Source organism: Ovis aries, chromosome 4 (genome assembly GCF_016772045.2).
Source record: "Ovis aries strain OAR_USU_Benz2616 breed Rambouillet chromosome 4, ARS-UI_Ramb_v3.0, whole genome shotgun sequence".
NCBI classification, from domain to species: domain Eukaryota; kingdom Metazoa; phylum Chordata; class Mammalia; order Artiodactyla; family Bovidae; genus Ovis; species Ovis aries.
This window is the reverse complement of record NC_056057.1, coordinates 8,191,817-8,219,033: the sequence shown is the minus strand read 5'-3', so window position 1 is coordinate 8,219,033 and position 27,217 is coordinate 8,191,817. Positions and strand designations below refer to the sequence as shown.

The window sequence follows — 27,217 nt, the reverse complement described above, 5'->3', positions numbered from 1 at the left end:
TTCGTTATGTATCTCCAGCCAGATTGGGTTTGGCCCCACCTATCTCATGTCCCTGGCTTCTTCCTGCACCACTGTCAGTTTAGAGGAAACACTGATTCGCTTCCTGGTCTGTGCAGGCTCCTGGTTTACACTTTCAAGGAGCAGACTCTGGATGGACTGAAGGCCTTCACTTGAATTAATGCTCCCATTATACTCAGTGACGTGAGCAGGGCGCTGAAGAATCAGGTGTGACTTTAGGACCAAGAGCCAAGGGCAGGAGAGAGCTGATCGGCTTCTGTGTTGCCTGGGCCTTGGCCCCTCCCTGTCTGCTTAGATTAATAGGTTAATTAGGAGGATTTAAAAGTCCAGACAGAGCAGAGCGAGGGTGGTTTAATTAGCAAATCAGCCATTAATATTCAATTTACTTCTAATTTGTTTTTCTAGCTGAATGGCCTCTCCCATTCTGCCCCCTCCTTTCCATCCCTGCAGCCGTGACCCTGGCTCAGGCCTCAGGCATCCCATCTGGACCTCTCAGCTTCCTCCCAATGCCCGTGCCCGTCCAGGCCTCCAGGCACCACCACCCCCAACCGCCTCACCTCTGCTAATTCACAGCCTGTGCCTAAACCCGCATCTGATCCCACCTGCTCTTAATAGGCAGGGCCCCTTCTGCTGGCTGTGGCTGCTCCTGAGCTTGGTTATGGTCACCCAGGCGAGGTCCCAGCAGGAAACTACTGCTGCTTGAACGGGCCAAAGGGAGAGAAGGCTGCTGGCGTCACAAACTAGTATTCCTGACATGTTTGTTGCTCACTCTTTTTTATGTCCATGGACTTGTCATTCACTCAAGTGCCCAAGGCTCCCACCAGGGGTTTGAAGACAGTAGAGTCCAGGAGCCAAGGCAGGCACTCTGCTGGTTTGAAGGGGCTGACAGGCAGGTGCTCCCAGAGGCTGCCCAGCAGCTCATTGTGTGGCTTCTGCAGCCTCTTGTCCCAGACCGCCTTGCTGCCTCCCTTCTGCTTGGGGAGGAGAGGTGACAGCCCTGTCCCCATGGACAGTGTTTTCAGGACCCTGGACAGTGCCTGGAACAGCATGCAAGTGCAGTGCAGGCTGTGATGTGACCTAAGTACCATCTGCTGCTCCTTTTGCCAATGAGGCACGGTCATTAGTATCTAAGGTCTTGGGGAATATTCCGTGTGCTCTGTTCAGCTTGGTCTGCCATTACAGAGTGCACAGACTGCGACTTAAGGAGGTGTTTATACTCTCCATCTCCTCTTTCCGTCTCCTTCCTGTGTCCTCACATGGCCATCCTTTTGTGGGTGTCTGAGTCCTGATCCCTTATAAGAACACCAGTTCTGTTGGGTCAGAGCCCACCCCCAGGACGTCATTATATCTTAATCACCTCTTTAAAGGTTCTTCCCCAAAATACAGTCACATTCCAAGGTACCAAGGCTAAGACTCCAACAACCCATGACAGGTGGTAAATACCAGACCAAACACCGCTCAGCATCTCCCTTCACATCAAAAGACAAGGGACCTGGTGCTCTTCTTTGCAGTCACCTCTTTGAATCTTTTGTGTGAAGTGTGTGAGGGACTGCGTGTCTCTCCTGTGCTGTGGTCAGAGAGCTAAAACATGAAACAGTCTGCGTGGAGGTCTTTATCTCCTCAGTCACTTGCAGAATTTAGACCACCATCAAGCTTAAGCTGGTCTGACTGTGTTGAAAGAAAACTGAGAAGCATTAATAATTAAATCCCCTTTCATTTCGACATATAATGGGGTAGTGACTATTAAGTGGACGAAATGAATTTGGAGAATCCATTTGAAAAATGGCAGTATGTCTCACATAGAAATGTTAGCACTCTGAGTTATCCTTCTCTGTAGGGTTTTAATTGATTAATTCCTTCAGCTTTTAGTCGTGTCTAGTAATCCATGCAGATGGCAAAGACATACTGGAAGAGTGACAGCTAAACAGGAGGGGGAAGGGCGGGGGAACATTCCCCGATTATTTAACGTTAGTCTTCTAATAAATACCTGCCTATTTGTTGAACACCTGCTCAGATGACTTTTTGTGGAAAGGGGATGTGAGGACATCACGGGTGGCCCTGGCCAGGCCGAGGGAGGCTGGGGGCTGATGCTCTGTGCCCTGTGGTCACTGGTCCATGTAAGGGGTGTGGATCGAACATGATAAGATGCGATAAGTTTTTATAGTAATATAGCTAAGATATTCCACTACAGAATCTTCTTCTAAGTAGAAAAACAAGCAAATTGATTTAAACTCATCGTATTTTTTTTTAGGAACCTTCGGTTTGAGGAAACCGTGGTATTTCCCCTTCACTGCATCCTACTGGAAGGACGTGTGTGGGCTAGTGGTGAAAAGGCAGAGCCCAGCCAGTTCTAACTTGTTCTCTTCTAGTGAGAACTTGGATAGTCAAGGTGGGTAAAGGGCTCATTGGAGGTGTGTTTCTCCTTCCAGTCAGGTTCAGTTTTGGTTTTCCTTTCCAGTTAAGCCTTTGCAACTGTGAGTGCATGGCTGCCCAGAGGCCTACCTTCCATCCCAGGTGGGCAGGAACCTGTGTGTTAGTGTCACTGTTCACAGCGTCCTCTGTGCCTCGGTTGTAACTCAGCTAAATGAAGCTTCACTACTAACATCACTTTGTGTAAATAATAAAACCAAAGGTGGACAGCTACTGAGGTATAATATACTTTAGAATGTTCAGTGTTTCACAAGTGCTAGTTTATTCCAGGCTACATGAGAGAGAGACTGTTGCTCTCCCTACAAACAAGGACATGCTTCCCAGAAGACTTGGTGGGCATCTGCCCTGGCCTGGGGCTCGTTCACAGAGCACAACTTTTGGGGAAAAAAATCTATGGATACACTGGTTCTCACCATGATAATTTTATACTATAAGTCAATACTGTAATTTTCTGACTATACAAGTCAGAAATACAAATCTTACAGAAAATTTGGATTAGCACCACCTATTAACCTCTGGAGACTTTTGAAGTCTTCTCAGGGTGGACTGCATTTTTCTCACAAATACAAATACAAATCTTACAGAAGATTTGGATCAGCACCACCTATTAATGGTCACCTCTGGAGACTGTCAGTCATGTGTAACTAATCTGATTTTGTTCTTCTGTGTATATGTATATATAAACACGTGTGTTTATTTTTATTTTCTTGCAAAATGTATAACGTAAGGGCACAGAACCTTGCAGTTACTGCTTTCGTTTAAGTTTAGCCATCATATAACGTGCCTGTTGACTTAGGTAGAGAAAGATTTTGGAATTGCTTCATAAGTTTCACAAAGCTAGAATTCAAGCCCGAGGTAGCCACTGGGTTATTACGTGTGAACGTTGTTTTGGAGACTTTTGAAGTCTTCTCAGGGTGGACTGCATTTTCCTCACAGGCTCATCCCTGCAAAATGGGGAAGGAGAGCTGCAAGGAGGCACCCCCGGCGTTGTCCTGCTTTCTGTGACCAAGGAGCACGATGGCCACAAGGCGGGGGTCTGGGGCCTGACCGTGACCTTCCACAGGGACCAGATCACTGCACTGCTGGGGACCAATGGCGCTGGGAAGACCACCGTCATGTGCGTCCCACTCCCCTTTCTCCCGCCTTCCCTCCAGGGCTTTGGTTCTTAGAGACGTGTTTACCTGTGAGGTAGGGGCTAGATCCCTTTTTTGTTTGTTTATTTTTGTTTAGTTTCAGTTATTGTTGTTCAGTTGCTAAGTCCTGTCTGACTCATTGTGACCCCATGGCCTGCAGCACACCAGGTTTTTACTATCTCCTGGAGTTTCCTCATATTCATGTGCACTGAGTCGGAGATGCTATCCAGCCATCTCAGTACAGAGTTTACAGACACATCAGAAAGACAGCCCTCTCACTAGAGCTGCTGCAGGTCTGAGCAGACTCAGGGGTGGGGGTGGGGGGATCTTTTAAAATAAATTTAATTATTCTTTTACTGCCTGCAAAATATTCATGGGTTTACTTTGGCCTTTGAAAAGTCTTATGACATTCTTTTCCCCCCCTGACTAAGTTTAATTCTGCTTGCATACCTAGAGGAAGATGAAATTTTAATGATGTCTTCAAATTTTTTAACACTTCAGTATTTTCCTTTTTCATGTTATGCTTTTTATGTGGTTGTGTTTTTGTGAAGCCTTTATTTTTGGTATGGGATCCAGTGGTTCCAGATTTGTTTAAAGAATCGAATCATGTGATCCCAGAGAAAGAATGAGCTGAAACACAGTCTACAAAACAGCCCCAAATTGGCTGTGGAAATGGGGCATTTTTAAGGCCAAACCACCCAAATTATGGAATTTCTGTTTTGAACAAGTGACTTTCTTTTTGTTCTTTATTAGTAGAGCTAAATAAAGTATGCTTAGTTAACGCAAGGAAAGGGACTATTTGCTTCAAGATTCTTAACAAAAGTAGAAAAATAACATTCAACAAGCTTCAGCAATCTCTTACTGACAATAAATTGAAAAGAAACATCTCTTTTCTTTTCTTGGATGCTGAGAAAGAACTGAAGATTTCATGAAGGATGTTTTTTAGTGTTTTCAGATCGGGAAACGTTGCACTAATAATGACTCTGAAAGCCAGCCTCCACACTGTGCTTTTACTAATGCATGTTTCCTGCAAGAAAACCTGGAGTCTGTTTTGCACAATGAAGACAATTAAATTAGGAGTTTTTGGATGTTTCCAGGGTCGCTGGCTGCACCGCTTTTAGTGACTGTTGGAAATTAGTTGTGAGTCCTCCCAGCGATGTCTCTTCCTGGCACTTCTCGGAGGAGAGGCTGAGAGGCTGTTTCTGGGCTGGTTGTCACCATTTGAAATGAGGCACTCTGAGGTGCACTGAGTTGTATATACTCTGTTTCATTGTATTCCCTGGCGAGGTCTGAAAACCATATAGCCAACAGCTGTCAATCAAGGTTACTGAAGTACAGTTTATTCCCAGGAGACAGTATGTGTCCAGCTGTGCATCTGATGAGCTGGGCTTGGCTAAAGCTGCACAAAGGCCGGGGAACAAATGGGACACTGACATTTGCACTCTCACCCCTGCTGGCCCCTGGGCCTCCTGGATCCTGGCCCCTGAGCGACCGCAGTCCTGCTGTTTGAGGCTGTGGTATAGTTAGCATTTTCTAGCATTTCCTTAATGGAGTTGTACTGAGTCTCCTGTTGGCATGAAGCTTGGAGACCCATGCGTGGTGCTGTTGCATTAGCTCTCAGGTCCTGAGGAGTCCATGCCAGTTTGTTTATCTTTTCATCTGTTGGCGCAGTTGAGGCTGTGTCCAGGTTTTGGTGATGATGGACATTCACGTACATCACTTGTGTTGGCATAACATTTTAAGTTCTTTCTGTAAGTAGTTAGGTGTGGTTTGCTAGGTGCTGTGGTGGGTATGTCTAACTTTTTAGAAAAAGAACATAGTGTAAAGCATGAATAATAAATGACTTGAACTAGGAGATGGCAGTCCTCAGGTGTCCTATGGGCCGCCAGACAGGAGCTTTGGAGACGAGCTCTTGGCTTGTCGTGGATTTGACGTTGGCAGGTGGGTGGCTCAGGCACAGAGGCAGGAAGCCTGGCTGCAGGGCTGTGGGGGGCGGTGGGAGTATGAGCTGCTGCTTGGCTCACATCTAATGATGAGGACTTGGGTGGTTAGGCCATCCATTTAGGCTGTTTCCTCATCTGTGAAGACCCTTGGAGTCATCATCGAAAACTCTCAGCAGGGATGGTCATTGGGCACGGAGCGTCCCAGGCGAGCATAACCCGATCACAGGCCCATGTCCCACCAAGCTCTGTCCAGCCTTTGTCTCACTGGGTAGCAGGCGCTGGCGGGGGAGGTTGGGTGTGAGTTCCCCATGGGATGCAGATGTTCCTGGGGCCGTCGGGTGGTCAGGGCAGCAGCACATCCAACTCCTGTGCCCCCACTGACGTGTCTTCTCTGCAGATCCCTGCTCACAGGACTCTACCCCCCCACGTCCGGGACCATCACCATCAATGGCAGGAGCCTGCAGAAGGACCCGTCTGTGGTCAGGGCGGAGCTGGGGGTGTGTCTGCAGCGGGACATCCTGTTCGACCGCCTCACGGTGCTCGAGCACCTGCTGCTCTTCGCCTCCCTGAAGGCGCTGCGGGGGACCCACCAGGAGCTGCGTGAGCAAGTCCACAGGTGCGTGACACCACCTCTGCCCCCTGCCCTCCATCCTATGTGGGTGTGGGCGGTGCAGGGAGATGCCTTAGAGCATCGCTGCTGCCTGTACCTGTGAGAAGAAAGCGTTAACAAGTGGTTCTAACTATGGAATTACGACCCCAACCCTGGGATCAGAAAATGTCCCAGGGAGGATACCGAACCTGGTCTGTCCTCAAGGAGGGAGCAGACAGCATGGGGGCTGAGGTCTGTGTCCAGAATGTGGGTGCCTGTGGGTGTCCTGAAGTGAAAAGATGGGGTGGGGGAGTGAGGAGTGGGTGAAGGAGCCTGAGCAGTCCTGCTGAGGAGTCTAAATGTCACCCTGCAGATTCAAGGTTATGGATAGGAGGGGGCAAGCAGCCTGGGGCCTGGAAGGTGTACCTATGACCCAGGTACTGTGTGGGGACAGGACATGGAGAGGCCGCAGGGGAGGCCCAGGTTTGAAGGCTATTGGAGGCCAACTTGATAAGCTGAGCGTCCAGGGTGGGGAGGGGAGAGCCTGGGGTCTGGATGCATTCCAAGGGGAGCAGAGGACATGCATGTGGGGAGAGGCAGGGGCTGGGATGGCAGGACGGGCCGGGGTCACAGAGCTCCTCCAGTCTCACAGAGACTCGCAGAAGCAGAGCCCACAGGGAGGAGAGGACCTGAGGTCCCTAGTCAGGAAACAAATCGGTGTCTCCAGGAGGTGAGTGTGGCTGGGGGGCCGAGGGGCCTGAATCCAGTGGGGGAGCCACTGATCTAGAAGACGAGGGCCGGGGTTGTGTGTGAAGCCCGTGGCCCAAGCTGGGCTCTGCCCCTTGAGGGGACCATGAGACCACGGTGTGGAGGCTCCTCACTCTCCAGCCAAGCTCATGAAGCAGGACATCAGTCAGGCCTGACCCACAGGGGACCAGGCCAGGGTGTAAGGACAGATGGTGAGTCACTCATGTGCCTCAGAAGAGGGGCCCCTGAGGAACTATGACTGTTACTGCTGATTGCTGCCTTAAAATATGTTTGCAAGATTTGTTTTGGAAAATAAGGATTTATAGTCACGTGGTTGGCCGCTAAGTCGTGTCTAAGGCTGTTCACCACCACAGCGGGACTGACTCACATCCCGTCTTCAGAAGTGGCTGCTGATGACAACCACGTCAGTGATGCTGCGGACTCAGATACACAGGAAAATGTTTACTTTGCACCAGTCAAGCCTGTCCTAAATGACAGCGGGAACTTGGGGAGAAATAGTGCACATCACTAAAGGACAAACTGGTTACATGCTACCTACACTTAAAAAAAAAAAATCCCAGGCCACCAATTTTCATTCAAAGTCTACACCTACCCTAGACCATGGCAGACTCTGCTGTGCTGGGGGCTGGGTCCAAACCCAGCCCCTAAGGATGCTCCGAGGACTTTATCTTCTGATGTGGGCACAGCAACCTCACGGGTTATCAGTTTGCTGAGTTACCTGGCAACGATGCTGGTGTGCACAGAGGTAGGCGGGGAGAGATCATGTTTTAGGACAGCCGTACTCAATTAGAGGAGCAAGGACTGAAAGCCCTGATTCAGAGGCAGGGCGATCAGTGTCAGCTCCTGTGGCAGCACTTGGTTCCCTTAATGGCTATCTTGGTTACAATTGAGCTGATGCAATCTGGGGTAGACTGCTTAGAGAGAACATTTGTCCAGAGTCAGGTCTTTACCATTTTGCCTTTTATTTGAAGGAGAAGGTAGAAGTCAAGAGGGGAACTTAATCAGTGGGGTGTCATGATGAGGTTAGCGTTTGTCTTGAGGATTCTGGCAAGCATCACAAGGCTTGAGCTGCAGGCTGGCTTGTTTGATGGTGATGAGACCCACAAGGGCATGTGTATAGGTAGACATAAGCAGAGGACACAGCATTGAATCCTGTATGTTGCCGTGTGAAGAAGATGGAGGGATGAAGAAGGACCTGCCAGGAATAATGGGGAAAGAGGAGAAACTAGTCCATTAAAGAGCAGGGATCAGTGAGGAAGGCGGAGGGACCAGACCATTAAGGAGGGAGAGGTCTGGTGCATCACATGCTGTTGAGGGTCAAGTAACATGAAGACTCGAGCATAACCTCTGGACTTAGTGTGAGGAGGTCGCTAGTTGACTGGATCAGAGCCATCTTGGTAGCACAATGGGGAGGGAGGTCTCTCTGGAGTCAGGGAAGAAAGGATGGAAGGAGAGGATTAGAAACTGAACTCTTCCCAGGAGTTTTAAGCAAAAATGGAGTAAAGATGTGCGACAATATCAAGATGAAAGAGAAGCAGACATTTCAAATACTGAACAAACCACTGAGGCAACACAAGGTGGGTGGCTTTCTGGGTGCCATCCTCTGAGCAGTGGTTGGGATCTGTTATGGGGTGGCAGTGACACTGGTGGGCAGAGCCTGTGGATACAGGAAGCAAGGAGGGGCAAGGGAGGAGAGTTTCATTTTGTGGGAGTGATGGCTGGAGGCAGGGACTGGCTGGAGAAAGGATGTGTGGGAGAGGATGGGTGGAACTGAGCCTCTGGCGGGCCGTGGATGCTGGAAACAGCCAGGTCCAGGGTGTGGTTTGGTCCTGAGTGGCTAGGAGTGTGCTGACTTCAAGATCAACAGAGAACAGGGAGGGTTTTGGTTTAAGGTAGGAATGTAGTTAGGATGTGGATGTTTGAGAACATCTGACATCTCACTGCCTTGTTTTCTCTGCCGGTCCACCTCTGGTTAATGGAACTAATGGGATTAGCCCCCAGAGAGTCACCTCCTCTGGAGTGGGAGCCACCAGGTGGGAAGGGGTTGCTGGCTTCTAATGGGAATAAAGGTCAAGACAGCCCCCTGCTGAGACGGGCCACTTGTCCTCTTCCTCGCAGCTGGGTTGATGTCCACAATGGGAGCATCTGACAAACAAGGGCAAAAACTGCTATAAATGTAGGTTGAGGTTCACTCCACAGGAAATGTAGGGCCACACAGACTAACCATCCAGGGGGCTGACTGATAACCAGACTGGAGAAGGGAGCCTGGGCTCCTTCTGGGTCTGGATGAGGAATCTGTCAACAGTGAAACATTTACTCGGTGCTCAGGTGCAAGTACCTGGGATTTTACTGGTGTCTGCATGAGAGTTTTGCAGTTTTCTGGGTCTTGAAGCTCAACTGCATGGAACCTTGTAATCCCTCCTCTTCCCCACTCCTCCTCCTCTGGCTGCACCTTGGCCTCAGGGAAGTTGTGGCTGGCCTGTGGCTTGGAAGGAGGGAATCTACTGGATGTGGGTGCCCAGAGGAAGGTCTCCTATGGGGGGTGGTGCTTCTGCTCCAAGAGGGGGCTTAACAGAGAATGAGAAAAAGTAGGTGGTGAGAGTCTTAAGTGTTCACGTGTTACTGGGCACATGGTGCAGAGTGAGAGGTTACTTGTGAAGTGGCGCCTGCCATGCATCGGGAGATGCTGGGTGTCTGCAGTCAGTGCAGAGACTGGAAGCTTGTGGAGAAAAGAGGGCTGGTCCTCCTGTTAGCGGCATCTGTCGCTCCTGCTCTGCACACAGCGACTCATGGCTGCATCCCAGGTGCTCAGGCAGGAAGGGCCTGATGCGGAGCTAGTGCTCCTGGGCGAGGTCAGTCTTCTGTAGACGCGCGGATGGACAGTGGACGGCCTCTGCCTGTTGCTCTGACCACACCTGCCCATTGGCCATTCTCCCCAGGGTCCTGAGGGGATGGAGGTCCCTTGGCAGGTGAGTGAATCCAGAGGGGACACAGCACGTACTTCCTACAAACAGGACCCACCCGGCAGGCCCTGCTGCCAGGGCCTCACGCTGGGTCCCTGGATGTGGTCGTATCCAGTCCCAAGGAGGCTGGCGCTGCGGCGTCAGGATCATGGGCACGTGGTTCTGGGCCCCCTCCATGTGTCCGCGGATGAGAAAGAGCCGAGTCCTCGCGGGTGACTGCTTCCAGGGTGGGCCGTCAAGCGCAGCTGAGGAGTCCGGGAGAGTGAGGGCTCTGTTCTCGTTTCAGAACTCTTCAGGATGTGGGGCTGACGCCGCACCAGCACCAACAGGCTCGAGTGCTCTCGGGGGGCACGCGGAGAAAGCTGTCCATCGGCATCGCTTTCCTGGGCGCGTCGGGGACCGTGGTCTTAGATGAGCCCACCAGCGGGGTGGACCCGTGCTCCCGCCGCGCCATCTGGGACATCCTCCTCAAGTACCGACGAGGTGGGGCTCGGCGGAGCGCTAGTTCTCTTCCCGCGATATCACGCAGGGGGGCGGTGCTTTATCCTCTCCTTCCGTCCTATCACCGTGAAGGGCTGCGCTCCACGTCCTTTTCCCACGATATCACGGAGGAGCGCGGTGCTTTATCTTCTCCTTCGTCCTGTCACCGTGAAAAACGATATCGCTCTATTCTTTCTTGGATTTTGAGGTGGAGAGGAATGAGGCCCGTGTCCCAATAGTGATACGTTATCCTGGAGAAAAGAAAAATTCCCGGGACTTCCTGTTGGTCCAGTGGTTAAGTCTCATTGCTTCCGGTGCAGGGGAACTAAGATTCCACACGCCGTAGGGCACGCCTCCCCCACCTCCCCCCAAACAATAAAAGAACTTCCCAGGGGCGCATAGAGAAGAGACACACCCATCGTGACCTCCCCGTGGTATTGAGGGTCTGGGGGTTGTTCAGACCAGCAGTGGTGTCTTTCGAGCATGTTACGCATGATGCGAGCGGACACAGCACTCATCCGCAGTGGCTTCCATTCTGGAGTAATTTTGGGATCATCAGAAGGGGTGTCCCAACTACAGTCTGGAAAAAAAGAAAGTTTCCTCACTTTTTTCAGTGAGGAAACAGACACAGAGAGGGGGGTGTGGGGTTTGCTTAGAGCCAGCCTCAGAGGCGGTTAACCCAGCCAAGAGAGGAGCGGAGATCTGGTCTGGAGGCTTTGGGTTTCTCGTCTTTGTTAAGGTGAATTTCTAACGTAGGACTTTAGATGGGCAGTTACTGATTTCCAGCTTCTGATTTCTTCTGTGTGACAGCCAGGAAGCATTGCTACGGGCATTTTGTATAGAAACCCTGGAATTTGGAAAGAAACCTCAGGAATAGGGGAACATATCTTGTGCTTCTAGACAAGGGTGGGAGGGTCAGTGGCAGGGTTATTGCTGATTCTTGTAAAACATAGTTTTGCTTTTCTTTTTGCCCTCTTGGGTACAAAGCCTTTCTGACTTGACCTGAAACCTTCACTTCCCTGAGGCAAGTTAGGATTTTCTCCTTAAGAAATGCAAGGAGAAGGGACCCAAGAAAAGTCATTAAATTGTCTCCTTAGGGCAGGAAAGATGCCCCTGTCACTTAAAGCTTAGTCTGGGGTCAGGGAGAAGCCCTGAAAGGACCATCTTGTCCTTTCTATTCCGGAAATGCAGAGGAGATGAAGGAGGACACTTGAAAATCACATGCAGGTGTGGCTTGCTGTTCCTTTCTGGGCACTGGCCTGGGCTGGGCGGCTGTTTCAGGGCCGTGAGGTTGTGCCAGGGCTACAGATTCATCCGACCTGGTGCAGCTGCATCAGAGCTCATAAGGCTGAGCAGGACCCTGGCCCAGGGCTATGCCCAGGGTGGGTGTCCTGAACTTTCACAGTTCCCAGCTTCTGGACTGAGAGGGAGCAGAGCCTGCCAGGGAGGCTGCCTGGAGGGACTAGGTGGGCCCTGGACGCTGGGGGAGCCAGGGGGATGGCCAGCCAGCCAGACTGAGGGCCCCCAGGGAGTAGGAGGTGCTTGAGGCCATGGGCTGACCTTGTCCAAGGCTCTGCTGTACAGGTAGGGCAGGGACAGGTCTGAGCCATCACCTGGAGCCAGGAGACACTGACCACATTGCATCTGAGCACCTTGCCTGCCCATTTCCCCAAGATCCCATCCATCCACTTACCTAAGGCCTTCCGGGGAGGAAAGTAGAGACCAGAAATGAAAATTCGTGACTTTTGAACACCATTTAAAGGGACAGATGGAGTTTTGAGATAAAACAGATGTAAATCATTTCCCTGCTCCTGGAGTGGGGGCAGGTGACAAAGATGGGTGAGAGGCAGACAGATCAGTAGATTTTGTTTCCCTGCTCGCATGAATTGCATGCAGCTCAAATTTCATACCACAAGTTCATGGCTCTTGTTTACTTGAAAAATCAGAGCTGGGGTCTTCAGGGCTCAGCTGACAGAACATTTGAGTCAGGAGCGTAATTGTAACTGGATACAAAACCAGATCCGATAAAATTCTCAGAAATAGGCAACTTTCTTCAGATTCTCTTCTTATGAGTTAAATGTTTTCTCACTGTTCTTGGTCTTTTGGCAATGGTTGTCTTTCAGGGGCTCCTTGGAAGAGTCCCTGAGCTGACTAACACGCAGAATCAGTAGGATCAGGTTGGGGAGGGGGTCCTAGGAGGGAAATATGTTTTCAAGAATCAAAATGTAGCTGTTTCTGGAAACAGCCCCAAGCCTCCAGGCAGCTGGGCCGGCAGCTTTGTAAACTAGATCTAAGCGCAGCATGAAAACAAGCGACCCCTGCTGAGTAGAAGAGGGCTCTGCTGGCAGAACTCCACTCGGGGGTTTGAGGCTCTGTCTTCCTGGGGCCTGACCCGTGTTTCCTGCTGAGGAAACATGGTGGCCAGTGCTTCCGTGCCTGCCTTGGTGGGAGCAATAAGGGTGGAAAAGGTACCAGAGCGAATCGGTCTGCTCGTCCCCCTCCTGCTCCACACGTCCTATATGACCTGGAGAAATGATCTCACCCCTCTGGGCAAGCAGTTTTGCTGTTTGCAAGTGGAGAGGATCATGCTGCTGGTAGGGTGGAGTGAGAAGCGTGTGAATGTTTATAGCTGAGCTCCCGGTACGGGGATGCTTGGCCAGTGGCCGTTCATCAGTGTTGTTCAACAAGAAAAGTGGGTGTGGGAAAGATCACTTTCTGAGGAGAGGGGTTCAGACACCACCCGAATGGGGGAAGCAGTAAAGACGAGTCTTGCAGGGTGACACTTGTCCATTGAGGGGTGAGGTGTGTCTCAAGTTGCCTAAATGTCCACTGAAAAGCATCAAACATCTGTGAACTTCATCTACATTTCTGGGGAATTTACATTCCAGCTGACTTTAATTTTTAGATGATATGATTGTCTGCAAACACATCATCTGGCCCCTAACTCCAGATCAGGGACTGAGCATGTTTTCTTAGCCTTGAAGGAACTTGTGTTGTAAGGGGATTTGGCTTTGGTCTTTGGGGCACATGTCTGGTGAACAATAGAATAGGCACGTACCTTTTAATGAAACTGGAGAAGGAAATGGCAACCCAGTCCAGTATTCTTGCCTGGAGAATTCCATGGACAGGAGAGCCCGGCGGGCTACTGACCATGGGGTGGTAAAGGTCAGACGTGACTGAGCACACACACACTACGTGGTGAAAGTGGCCGCCATGCCCCTTGCTCCTTGTCACTCTAGGGTCTACATATCATGGTTGCCTTTTGATGTAGTTTTTAAAAGATGAATTGAGAATCCCGGTCTTTCTATCTTTCTCTGCTATTTAAAAATATAAACTCAGGTAGAGTTAAAATTGGGCTTCCCAGGTGGTGGTAGTGGTAAAGAACCCACTTGCTAATGTAGGAGACATAAGAGATGCAGGTTCAATCCCCGGGTTGGAAAGTATAAGAAACGCCGCGGGAAGAAGGAACCACCCCAGATCCCTAGGAGGAAGACCTAGCAACTCAATCCAGTATTCCTGCCTGAAGAATCCCATGGACAGTGGCGCCTGGCAGTCTACAGTCCGTAGGGTCGCAAAGACTCAGACATGACTGGAGCGACCTAGCACACAGGCACGCAGAGTTAAAATCATGTTCAGCCTTTGCTCTTGGAAAATTTGCTTTTGAGATAAGAATCAATCAGTGTGTTTATTCAGTAAATCAGAATAGTTAGAATCGGGCTTGATGTAGGCCTGTGGGGGAATGTATTGAGTTGGCTAAAAAGTTTGTTCAGAGTTTTCCGTCATGTCCCCAAAAAACTTCTTGGCCAAGCCAATAGAAAGTAAAAGTTCTGAGAGTGTCCCTTCATGTAACTGACATGAACTTTATGAAAATGCCTTCTAAGCTCTCTGGCCTCAGGCCCCCTGAGGTCAGTTTGGGCCCTTTCCTCCCCCAGAAAAGGCTGGAAAATGTGACCAGATGTGAGAATTCATAGAGGATACATATAAGCTGATTATTTGTTTCTGCAAAAAGTGGCCACATGCCCTCTTTTTCCTGGGGAGGCCCTGGCTCAGGCTGACCCCTCCCTCGCCCCCTGCCCAGTGCCCAGAATGCTCTCTCTGTGGCCTTGGCTGCTGTGAGCTCTTCCCAGGAGGAGGTAAGTGTGGTGCCCCCTATGACTCGTGGTTACATCACTTGACAAGGGCGTCGACCGGCCCCTTGGCTGCTTCCCTGCCCATCACGGTGCTTACTGATGTTCTTACGCAGCAGCAGTAGTGCTTCCATAGGACAGAGCTTCTCCTAGCATCCGGCAGAGGTGGTAGTGAGGTTGAGGATGGAGAGTTAAGGATCAGAGGACAGAGAAGGATGTCCCGTTCAGCTGTCTCTTTGTGAATTTCTCCTCTACATCCACTCAGTGATCTGTCTCGGGGCTCACAGATGGGGCGACTGGACCCGGGGAACCCCTGGCTTGCCCGTTAGTGCAACGCCTGGTGATGGTGGGTTTGCAGAAGCCACGTCCTAACCCCAGGGTATTTCCGGGGCTCTGATTTGAGGGGTGATCTCAACTGACTTAAAACCCTGTGATGCTCTTTATACCACCAACCCCCTGCCCCAGCTCCTCCACTGGAGGGAGGGGATGAACCCCCAGTGTGCCGAGCAGATCTGATGCCCCTTTTCCTGGGTCACAGGTCGGACGATCATCTTCACCACCCACCACCTGGACGAGGCTGAGGCGCTGAGTGACCACGTGGCCGTGCTGCAGCGGGGGCGGCTCCGCTGTTCCGGGCCCCCTGCCAGCCTGACTCAGGCCCATGCCCAGGGGCTCCACCTGACGCTCAGCAGGCAGGTGAGACCCTGGAAGTGGACATAGGGAGATGTGGCCCTCCTCGGTTGGGGAAATGGAGGAGACGAATCGAAACTGTTCCTCAGTTGCATCATTTCCACGTTGCAGTCAGTCATTCAGCAGATCTTTATCCCAAATCCAGGCAGGGCCTTGCTGGCGTGGATCTTGGGGAAGGTGACAAAATAGGGTGTGTGCTTTCTGCACGGGGTCCTTGGGGGTCTCAGTCTTTGGGGAGGAAACAGTGTGCCCGAGAGAGTGATAAACAGAACGCGGTCACTGGTGGGCGGGGAGGTGGGAGGGTGCGGGATGAGGCTGGGAAGGGAGGTGGTAGTTAAGTGGAGACCTTTGTGCACAGAGGCCCTGATGCTAAAATAAAGTTTACAGCAATGAGTGGGGCCTCCCAGATGTTCTCTGTCTGCCAGGAGGAGTCAGGTGGGATTCAGGGCCCCTGATGGGAAACAGGGTTGGCCTGAGTGGCTGGCTGGGCACCACCATAGCCCCACGTGTTTCCAGGTAACTTTCTGACCCTGATGCTTGGTTCAGAGGCTAAAGCTCTACCATAGAAAGGGTGAAGTCAGAGTTCTCAATGAGAGACATCCTCATTGCCCTGTGTCAGCTGGGGGTGGGCCGGAGTTGCTCTGGGGCTGGGATTCAGGGCTGAGGTCTCTAAGTTGCCCCCTACCCCCTGAGTCTTGATGGTCTGACCCTTGGTGGCCCCAAGTCCAGGTTCTTACTTGCTTCCTCTCTATTCAGGCGGAGTGTCTTGCTGTCCTGGGGGGGAGGCCCTTCCTCCATGGGTATGGGTCTTGTCTCCCTTTTAGGAGGGCTCAGCCCCATATCCTGTGGCCTAGTTGCTGGGCTGGAGTGGCTTTCAGGATTCTCTGTAAGCAGCGAGGGCATCCTTAAGCATAGCCCTCCTGGGGGCCTGTCTCATGTAACTGGGGACCAATTAATGTTACATCTTGCCCGGCCAGCTTTCCCACTAGATTTAAATTTAAAAAGGAAAAGGTGTAATGCATCCTGGAAATGCTGTTTCTTGATTTTGCTGCTTGGAGTTGAAATTGCAATTTGCTTAGGGGTAGAGGGTGTTCTTGCCTGGAGAATCCCGAGGACGGCAGAGCCTGGTGGGAGCACAGAGTTGGACACGACTGATGAGACTTAGCAGCAGCAGCAGAGGTGAAGCCAGTTAATGTAAATTTAGTATGTTTGGGCTTGCTTTCCTTACTGTTCCCTTGCTTTCTTGGGGGTAGCCTTCTGTTCCAGAGGCCGATGACCTGAAGGACACAGCTTGTGCCACGTCTCTGATCCAGACCTACCTCCCGCAAGCATCTCTTCGAGGCAGCAGCCAGGGCGAGCTGAGCTACGTGATCCCTGAGGGTGCAGACAGAGCCTGCTTCAGAGGGCTCTTCCAGGCCCTCGACCAGAACCTTCACCAGCTGCGCCTGACAGGCTACGGGCTGTCAGACACCACCTTAGAAGAGGTACCTGCCGATGAGAGATACTCGAGCAGGCTTTTCTGGTTTGTGCTTTGTCGCTGTGCGTGGGAGAGACAGCAGGGAAGGACACGCTGGGGACCCTGTGCATTTTCATTAATTTCCCAGCTCTGATTGGCGGCAGCCATGGCATTTATATGAATTTAATGCACTCGATAGGTGACTGTGGTTCTTTAAGGGGGATAGCATTTTTATATTTGAGAACTTTGATTTCTTTAACGCAGAAGCATTAGCTCTCCAGACAGTTTCAGCAGCTGGTCCTATTTCCTCACCTGGAGGCGTCCTTCTCTTTTCTCTCTGGACCTGGTTCTGCTCAGAAGTCCCAGCCCCGCCCTGGGAAAAGACGGGCAGAAGCTCACACAGGGGAACAATGCTCCTCCCACTCTGCTCCCCTCCCATTTCCCCTCCCCCAAGGGAAATCGTGCAGGCGCCCGCCCCTCAGAGTATGGCTGTGGTTTCTTCATAGATGCTCCAATGACCCAGAGGCATTTTTTTCCTCCAGGAGGAAGTTGCTATTTTGTGTACATAATCCAATGGCAACCTGTGTGTGGGGGCCTTGAGGTTGATTGTGAGCCAGATCTGAGTTTTACAAAGCACTGCAGATTTCAAATAAAAGTCAAGTGCTGAAGATTAAAAACGTCTGGAAAGAACCTTGGGCCACCTTCTCCATATTACCTGAGAATAGTAATAGAGTAACACTTGGGACTTTCAGTGGCCACAAGAATTAAAACACTGAGGCTCCTAGAACGTCAAAGGCTGAACTTCTGGTTGGGTTGTGGAAGGGGTTTGGGGGCTGAAGGCACATCCCTGGGTGGGTTAGTGATGCAGTGGGTACGGCGGCAGCCATTTGTGGGTAAATCAGTGTGACTCCAGGGGACAGCGGCCACTGCAACTTTTCTGTTGAATAAGTGGTCATAAAAGATTGGAAAGCACTACAAGATCTGCGGTGCTACAGACAGCTTTTATGCATAGAATGTATTTGATTTACCCTTCCTAACTCTGTAACTTATTATTCCTGTTTTAAGGTTGAGGCTCCAATAGGCTAATTTGACCCTGAATTGCAGGGCTTATAAATGATAGTGCTGCTCTTGGACCTAGGTTTTCTAGAGTGGGTCATGTTGAATGGGTCACCTTGGGGATGATGCTCTGGCTTCCATGGACCATCAGCTGTCCTCTTGTTCTTGTGAAAAGAACAGTTGAGGCCTATAGGAGGACAGCAGGGGGCAGCCTGATTCACAACCAGGAAGGATGGGTACGAGCTGCTTCCTCAGCCAGAGCTTGGAGTCCTGAACCCTGTTTGTCAGGGCCGGCTTTCCCTCTGTTGTCCTTCCAGCTGAGACACGGATGCTTTCCCCACTGAAAGGCAGCTCTGATCCCGCGATCCTGGCAGCTCTGCCTGCCTCCTCTGCCTGCCTCACTATGGTCCTCACCACGACCCCCTCTGACTTGCCATCTTGCGCCTGGGATGCTGAGGGTCTTCTGTGCCCAGCTGTACTCCGCTGCGCTGGTGCATGCTTGGCTCAGTGGTTGCTGATCAATGTCTCCTTGAGAGCTTGCTTGGAGGTTCTAGTAGGGGAGCACAGCTGCTTGTACACCCTTGACTGAAGCCCGATCCTCCTCTATCAGGGATGGTCGTCCTTTTCAACCGAGCTCGCAGCTTTGGGAGGGACACCCACGGAGTGGTGAGGGAAGAAGGGCATAGCCCCCTAGGCAGCCAGGTCAGCCAAGTCACCCTGGCGATCAGTGGGGTGACGGATGTCGCAGCCAGATCGCCCTCACATCCTGATGAGTGTTTGCTGACTGGTGGTGTGTCCGGCTTGTGGGGACAGCCTGTCACCGTGGAGGCTCCGTGAGTCTCAGCCCATACCCTCCTCCCTCCAGTACCTGCGGCCTTGAATGAGTCATTCAACTCCTGAGCCTCAGTTTTGTGCTCTTTAAAATGGAATAATTATTCCAGGAATTACCTGTAATAGTTAAATGCCTGGAATGAACCAGGCAAAGTAGTAAAGGTCCTTCTTGCCTTGGAATGTGAGACTGTTGCTGGGGCTTTGGGGTAACAGTGGAATTAAATTGCGTGTATGCTCTAGGAAAAGGCACCTCTTGCCCAGGGCTTTTGGCGTCACCCATCCTGGCTGTGTGGATGTAGCAGACGGGGCATTTCCCAGATCCCCTCCCATGATGCCTGAGTCAGCGGGGGTCGGGGTTCTCCTTTGACCTGGGTGGATGGCCTGGGCATCTGCTTGGAGCCCCGGCTGGTCTGGACTGTGTTTATGCCACACACCACTGGCCACTGTCCTCTGAAGTCTGGGTGACCAGTCTGAGTCATCCAGGAATCTAATCACTAGTTACTAGGAAGCTCGTGATCTGTATAGTTAGGACTGTCTGTGTGGTGTGAATCACAGCTTCTCTGGAGATGGAGAGGAGGTGCCTTTGGGCATTGTTTCGCCAGCCTAGGTCACTTGAAAAAGAAAACGAGTTTCTTTTGACTTATAAGAAGAGGGGATTGCCAATCACGCGCAGACGTGTTATGCGGTGTCTCTCTGGAGTCATCTTTGTCCCTGGGTATTTCCTGGTGTATGTTGCCTGGTGTGGACAGATGGACACGTGTCCTGTGCTCTCTGGACTCAGCTAGGGCCGCCGGGCCTGAGGGGGCATGGCTCAGCCTTTTGGACCAAACAAACTCACCAGTAGCAATGAGTGTTCACCCTTCTCATGTGTGTGCTCACTTATTTATGGCTAAAGCCATAGCTGGAGCAAGTGTTCCTTCGTGTAAGTGGCATCTTACTCTGCTGCCAGGGAAGCAGGGAACCTCAGGAGTCCTGTGATGCTTGTTGTGAGGTGGAGGGAGGTGTTGGGGAGGGATTGGCCTGTTTTACGGCTTTAATCATCGCAGGGAACGTGGTGAGGAGGGTCTTTTAAGTTCTGGGCAGATGCTTAGCTTTTCAGTGTTTCGTCAATCAGCGCGCTTCATGGAACTGGTCAGTACTGTCTCGAGACAGCATGAACATCCAAGGAGAGACTTATTGAGAACTATGCCTTATGTGAATCAGGTCCTTCAGTATTCTTAGTAACTCCCCCCCTTCCCCTTCTCTCCTTCCTTCCCTCCCTTCCTCCTTCCCTTCCTTCCCTCTTTCCTCTCTCTCTTTTTCCCTAATCGTTTCCTTCTTTTCTTTCAAATGATGGTTGTGGCTGCATGTTCCAGCCCTGCCCTGATATTACAGCAAGGAAGCTTCTGGAGGAGAGATGGCAGCCCTGCCGCTTACCTCTTTGTTTGTATCACTGATATCATCTGCCAGGTCTTTTTAAGCCAGTTGTCTCCTTCATAAGCATTATTCTTATTGCATGCTGAGTTGCTTCAGTTGTGTCTGACTCTTTGCAACCCCAGGGACTGTAGCCCACCAGGCTCCTCTGTGCATGGAATTTTCCAGGCAAAAACACTGGAATGGGTTGCCATGTCCTCCTCCAGGGCATCTTCCCAACCCAGGGATCGAACCTGGGTCTCTTAACATCTACCTGCATTGGCAGGCGGTTCTTTACCACTAGTACTACCTGGGAGGCCTCTTATTTTGGTAAAAGCTAGACTAATTGATGGAAAATTGACTGGAAGTGCAACAGCAAGCTGTGGCCTGCTGGAGCAGAGGAAACAGAGAGGTGACCTCGGTCACACTGTGGACTGTGGCTACATGGCTGACCTAGGACAGGTGTGGCGATGCCTTAAGTGCTCGGATTCTTATCCGCTGACAGGGTTCATCCTGGGGTAGACACGGAGATGTCTGTGTGCTCCCATCATGCCTGGGCGATGATGACCTGCCTCAGGGAGCCCTGGTCTGGATGCCTCCTGGGATGGCCCTTGAGGTTTTGGCAGAATTCAGGGAGGCCTAGCCCAGGCGCTGGACGTAGAGCCCACGGGTTGTGGTCCTGCCTTCAGGCTGTTGGCACGTCTGCCCCCTGCGCTCTGTGCCTCCACTGAAAATTGGGTGCCCTGAGGAGCAGGGAGCTGGGCTGATGGAGGGGACCGCAGTGTAGGCCTGGTGTGGTTCAGTGTGACTGGGGCTTGAGTGGGAGGTCTGCGGTTCCCTCGGGCTGGCCATGTGGCTGGTGGCAACAGACTGCAGCCTGCGGCCCCTCTCCCTGGATGGGGCATCCCTGGGGCCTCCACCCCATTGCGTGGGAGTGTCCCTTCTCCTGCTGGGCTCTTTCACCTGCCAGCCTCCTCGCTCAGCCTCCCCTGGGTCCCCCTCTCGTGGCTTCTCCCTGATTTCTGACCACACCCAGCTCATCCCCATCTCTTTCCTCTCTCCTCTGTGGAGACCTTCAGCTTGTTAGGAATCTGCCCAGAATTTAATTTATTTCTATTTTCCTTTATATAATTTGCATTTATTTATTTATTTTTGGCCAAAGGGCATGTGGGACCTTAATTCCTCAGCGGGGACTGAATCTGTGCTCCCTTCAGTGGAAGTTCAGATTCCCAACCACTGGATGCTGAGGGAATTCCCTTCCCAGAATTCTAAATTAGGTTTGAAATTTCATTGCATATATATATATGTGTGTGTATATAAAAGAATCAGGAGTTACCCAATTAATGCTATTTATCTCAAGCAGTATCCATTTCCCCATAACCATTATCTTTATGACTACATAATTTCTAACATAAAGCATTTCCCTCGTGCAGTTTCTCACCTCTGCCTTGTAGGGCACTTAAATCGTGTGTAGTGTTTCCATACTGTCAGGAAGATGGTGCAGAGCTCGGTGAACAGGGTGTGGGGGGCGTTTTGCTGTCCTCGCCTTAGAGTCAGAAGTGTGATTTCTGGGACAAAGATATGAACCTTCAGACCTGTAATCATGCACCTGTTTGTAAGCCCAGCATTTTTTCCCCGAGTTGTCCCCTGTCCCACTCGGGAGGAGGGAGTGTGAGGTCCGGGGAGTGAGCGGGTCTTGTGTTGTACCTGCTGTCAGGGGAAGCCCATCCTGCATCCGAGGCTGGAACTCCATGTTTCTCATTCCTAAAAGAGACAAATCTTCCCTAACTTTCACACGCAGTTTTTGTCTGGATCGAGTAATATAATAATACTGAGTACAGGTTACAAATAGCAAGGAAACACACCAAGGTGAAGACTTACCAGTATTACTTTTCCTGCTGCTTGTTTCCAGGGTACCCCTGCAGTGATTTACTCTGAAATTAAAGGTTTCTTTATATTTTTAATGTCATGATCAGTGTTCCATCATAGCATGACTTCTAACGATGGTTTTTATGCTGTATTCCTTAAATATTCCTTTCTGTTTAGTATCTGCCTTTCTTCTCCAAAATATTTTTACTTTACCCATCCATGTTCTTTTTTGAACACTTCTTTGATTTTGTTGAGCTTTAGTTGATGTAAAATGTTGTGTTAGTTAAGTTTCTGGTGTACAGCAAAAGTCATTCAGTTATATATATATATATATATATGTCAGATTATTTTCTATTATAGTTTATCACAAGATATTGAATATGGTTCCTTTCAGGCATTTTAAAATCTTCATTCTTTTTACTCTTTAAAAAAATATTATTTAAATTGCACGCAGTAAAATGCACCCTTAAGCACTGTGGCAATTGCAGAGGATCACGGGACCTCCACCGCACTGGACACACAGAGGGCTCCGTGCTCACTGCTTCTCGAAGGAGTCGTTCGGCCACACACCTCGTCTCCCCGTAAACTGCCTTTTCTCTTCCAGGGTCCCCCTCCCCCCACCTCACATCCTGTTCAGTTCAGTTCAGTCGCTCAGTCGTGTCCGACTCTTTGTAACCCCATGAACTGCAGCACGCCAGGCCTCCCTGTCCATCACCAACTCCCGGAGTTCACTCAGACTCACGTCCATTGAGTCGGTGATGCCATCCAGCCATCTCATACTCGGTTGTCCCCTTCTCTTCTTGTCCCTAGTCCCTCCCAGCATCAGAGTCTTTTCCAATGAGTCAACTCTTCACATGAGGTGGCTAAAGTACTGGAGTTTCAGCTTTAGCATCATTCCTTCCAAAGAACACCCAGGGTTGATCTCCTTCAGAATGGACTGGTTGGATCTCCTTGTAGTCCGAGGGACTCTCAAGAGTCTTCTCCAACACCACAGTTCAAAAGCATCAATTCTTTGGCGCTCAGCCTTATTCACAGTCCAACTCTCACATCCATACATGACCACTGGAAAAACCATAGCCTTGACTAGACGGACCTTTGTTGGGGAAGTAATGTCTCTGCTTTTGAATATGCTGTCTAGGTTGGTCATAACTTTTCTTCCAAGGAGTAAGCATCTTTTAATTTCATGGCTGCAGTCACCATCTGCAGTGATTTTGGAGCCCCAAAAAATAAAGTCAGCCACTGTTTCCACTGTTTCCCCATCTATTTCCCATGAAGTGACGGGACCAGATGCGATGATCTTCGTTTTCTGAATGTTGAGCTTTAAGCCAACTTTTTCACTTTCCTCTTTCACTTTCATCAAGAGAATTTTTAGTCCCTCTTCACTTTCTGCCATAAAGGTGGTGTCATCTGCATATCTGAGGTTATTGATATTTCTCCCAGCAATCTTGACTCCAGCTTGTGCTTTTTCCAGGCCCGCGTTTCTCATGATGTACTCTGCATATAAGTTAAATAGGCAGGGTGACAGTATACAGCCTTGACATACTCCTTTTCCTATTTGGAACCAGTCTGTTGTTCCATGTCCAGTTCTAACTGTTGCTTCCTGACCTACATATAGGTTTCTCAGGAACTTCCTAATGTTCAAGCTGGTTTTAGAAAAGGCAGAGGAACCAGAGATCAAATTGCCAACATCTGCTGGATCATTGAAAAAGCAAGAGACTTCCAGAAAAACATCTATTTCTGCTTTATTGACTATGCCAAAGCCTTTGACTGTGTGGATCACATCCTGTTAATCATCCCCAAACAAGCCCAATGAGGAGTCACAGAACCAGCTACTCAATTACTTTGAAAGTCTCATCTGCTCCTCCAGTTGCAATAATTTCCACCTGCTATGTTTAGTACACGCTTTGTGTGTAATAGGTACTAAATAAATATTGATTGATACAGTCTCATCTCTCTTCTCTCTCTCTCACACACACAGATACTAAAAAAGAAGATATCTGTTGTTAGGGGGCAGCCAACATTTTATATATCTCAGATAGGAGATTTAATGAAATATTTTATAGTATGTATGGATCTATTTGAGAAAGCATTCTTAAATTGAAAAAAGATTAAGCACCTTAAAAAAAATTCTTTTGTTTGGTATTGTCTGTAAAATACCCATCTCCACCAATTTTGTGTCTTTACACTTGGCGAGTATTGACTTTGCTGTCTTGAGTCTTGATCGATTACGGTTAGCGGGGCTGTAACCGCAGCCCAGGACGTTTTCTTTTGTTTGTCTGCATTCTGCCTGCTGACGTCCTAGTGGGCGAGGAGGGGCTGCCAGCAGCATGCCTGGGTCTGCAGCTGGAGCCCAGGCTTCACTCGAGCTGCGATCATGTCCTTATAAGTCACAGTCGCTAAACAGGCCCCAGGCCATTGAGACTGGGGTGTGGAATTTGTGGTCATCACGGTCTTTATTTTGGCAAGTACATACCCACTCTTCTACTGATGCTTTCAAATTGTGGTGCTGGAGAAGACTCTTGAGAGGCCCTTGGACTGTAAGGAGATCAAACCAGTCAATTCTAAAGGAAATCAACCCTGAATACTCACTGGAAGGACTGATGCTGAAGCTAAAGCTCCAATACCTTGGCCACCTGATGCGAAGAGCCAGCTCATAAGAAGAGACCCTGATGCTGGGAAGGATTGAAGGCAGGAGGAGAAGGGAACAACAGAGGATGAGATGATAGGATGACATCACAAACTCAATGGGCATGAGTTTGAGCAAGCTCCTGGAGTTGGTTGGTGATGGACAGGGAAGCCTGGTATGCTGCAGCTCATGGGGTCACAAAGAGTCAGACACCACTGAGCGACTGCACAGCAACTCCAGTGCAAGGAGTCGTGTTTACTGTGTGTAGGGCTGTGGGCCAGGAGGGTGGGAGCCCCCAGGCTGCAGATGAAGTCTGCTTACAGCTGTCCCTAAGGCTAAGACAGAATCTGCTGACGCAATGCACATAGGGTGGATGTGAGTAGCATGGTGTTGAACAGACTAACTTTTGGAGCCGTTTTAGGTTCACAGCAGCGGAGCAGAAGGTACCAAGGTTTCCCATACATCCTCTACACCGCCGCACCCCCCTCCCTCCCAACAGCATGCCCTCCATGATTAGTGTCCTAGGGCAGTTTTAATATACTTGAAGCTTTTAGTATTTTAGGAAGTTAGACTGCCCATGTGAGATGGGCAGTTTCTTCCCACCGAGCCTGCCGAGTTCCTCTAGGAGGGTTTCCTTTGTCTCTCTGTCAAGAGGATCCTGAGTGTCGTTCCCTCTGGTGCCTGAGCTTGGATGCCTTCATCTTACACAGCATTAAGAGGATGAAAAAATCAAGTCCAGAGTGGGAGTAAGGACCTGACATGCATGTTCTAGTTGTTTGCTTTTACTCTTTGAGAACAACTTCCAAGAACAAAGAGCCCCCAGGCAGGCTTCGCCCATCGTGTTTCAGTCATCCCACCCTTGCCCTTAGGAGCGAAAGGATCTGATCCATCAGCATGAGTCTTGCTTTGCTCACTGCCCATCTCCGGAGCAGCCATCAAGCAGGAAGAATCCCTGTTTCCTTGACTTAGTGATCGGGATGTTCTGCAGATGATCGAGCCCTCACTTTGCGGTGCTGTGGGTTCCTCCTGTTCACATTCTGGCTGGAGAGTCACAGGAGGGCCGCCTTGTCTCTTTGCTCCCCACTGCCTGGTGCTGGAGGTCCATCCATCACACTGTGACCAGAACTTTGATCGTCCAGGTCAAGCGGTGTCTGCCAGGTATTTCCCCTGGAAGCTGATTCCTTTTCCCATCATTATTGCTTATTTTTGAGGATGTGCTTTGAGATTCTTCAAATTCCCATTCTTTCTTAACTCCTCTTTCCCCGCTGGTTTTAGCCCTTTTCCATGTTCTTTGTGGGTGAGACATCTGCCAAGGGGGCAATTTCCTTGTAGAAATTTAACAAATTTCCTTGTAGACCCCAGTGTGGAGTCTACATTTTTAAATTGACATTAACATAAGGAAGCACTCTATCTTTACCCTGTCTGGTGATGTTCATAGTGACACATGGCTTCCTATTTTGTTCAGTGAGCTACAATTCATTGTGATAATTATTTACTTGGAATTCACCTCAGATTTAGCCAGTGGACCCCACTGGGCCGACCTGTGTCTTCTAACACGTCCCCCCATCTTTGAGCTCCAGATCCTATTGTAATTCCCAGGAGCTAGAGTCGTTGTGTCTCCCAGGAGTCTGGCTGCTGGATGCAGTCATGGTCAGGAGGGGCTGCTCCCTCTGATCCCTTCCTAGTGGAGTCTCAGGCTCTGCACTCACTCCGTCTCTCGATATATTCTGAGAACCACTCGGAACCTCCAGAGCCGGCGTATCCCTGGAACCCTGGAGCAGGTGATGCCTTTGTGGAAGCGGAGATTGCAGTGATGAGCTTTGAAGACAGAGGAAGGGGCTTTGAGCCAAAGAAACAGGCCACTAGGAGCTGAAAAAGGCAGCAGAGGGCCTCCTTCCTCAGCCCCTGCAGAGGGAACCCAGCCCTGCAATGTCCTGATCTTAGTCCCTGGGTCCATTTTAGATTTGTGACCTTCAGGATTATAAGTGGTAGATGTGCGTTGTCATAAGCCCCATGTTTGTGACAATTTGTTATATCAGCAGTTGTGAACTCATTCAAATTCTTTGAAATTATAGAAGTCCTTCTGTGTGCACGGTGTGACCTGGCAGCAGAGAGCCCTGCCCAGAATCCCATGCCTGGAGAGGATTGGCCAATGACTGTCTTATTCTTTATCATTTAAACCATCTCCATGATTTTATCTTCCATTGTCTTAAAAAAATCTCTCTGGGGAAGCTGAAAGATGCAGCTTATGTTACATTGGCCAAAGTTTGGGAATTCTTCCTCTGCTCACGTTCTTCCTGCAGTGATGCTGCCATTGTCTTACAGAGGTTGGTCACTTTCGTGAATTTCTGCAGCATCCAGGCAGAAGGCGTCTTGCACTGGCTGTCTCCAGGATGCAGCCCATCAAGCTGGCACTTTCAGTGCAGGTCAAGCTTGGGGTCTAACTGTGCTTGATGAGGGCGCAGGCTCAGCCCTGCAGTCTGAGGATTGATGGCCCAGTTGACATTGAGGTGATCTGGGACCATTATGGAGGTTAGATCCTGCAGCTCTTCTCAATTACAAAAACACAAATCCCCGAATGAAGACTCCCCAACACCTGACCTTCTGTTCCTTTAGAGGTGCCATAGGCTTTGTACTTAAATCCCTCGTTTTGTTAAATTGTCAATTGTTTTCACAGTGTTTAGTGTCCCTGATGTTTAATTTGGTCATTTCTTTCTTCTCAGTTTTATCGACATATAACATTGTATCAGTTTAAAGAGCACAACAGTATGATTTATGTATATATTGGGAAATGATCACCATTATAAATTTAGTTATATCCATCGCCTTACATAATTGTTTTTTTT

The 27,217-nt window shown here is 50.0% G+C and overlaps 1 protein-coding gene across 1 annotated transcript in view; it reads left to right on the top strand.

Moving 5' to 3' along the window:
- The window catches only part of ABCA13 (ATP binding cassette subfamily A member 13), a 393,578-nt gene that overhangs the window by 166,166 nt on the left and 200,195 nt on the right, over positions 1-27,217 (top strand). The window contains exons 37-42 of the mRNA XM_042248365.1: positions 2,270-2,407; positions 3,385-3,565; positions 5,922-6,140; positions 10,131-10,327; positions 14,990-15,147; positions 16,395-16,625. Coding sequence (XP_042104299.1) covers positions 2,270-2,407; positions 3,385-3,565; positions 5,922-6,140; positions 10,131-10,327; positions 14,990-15,147; positions 16,395-16,625 — 1,124 coding nt within the window. The remainder of the gene's footprint in view (positions 1-2,269; positions 2,408-3,384; positions 3,566-5,921; positions 6,141-10,130; positions 10,328-14,989; positions 15,148-16,394; positions 16,626-27,217) is intronic.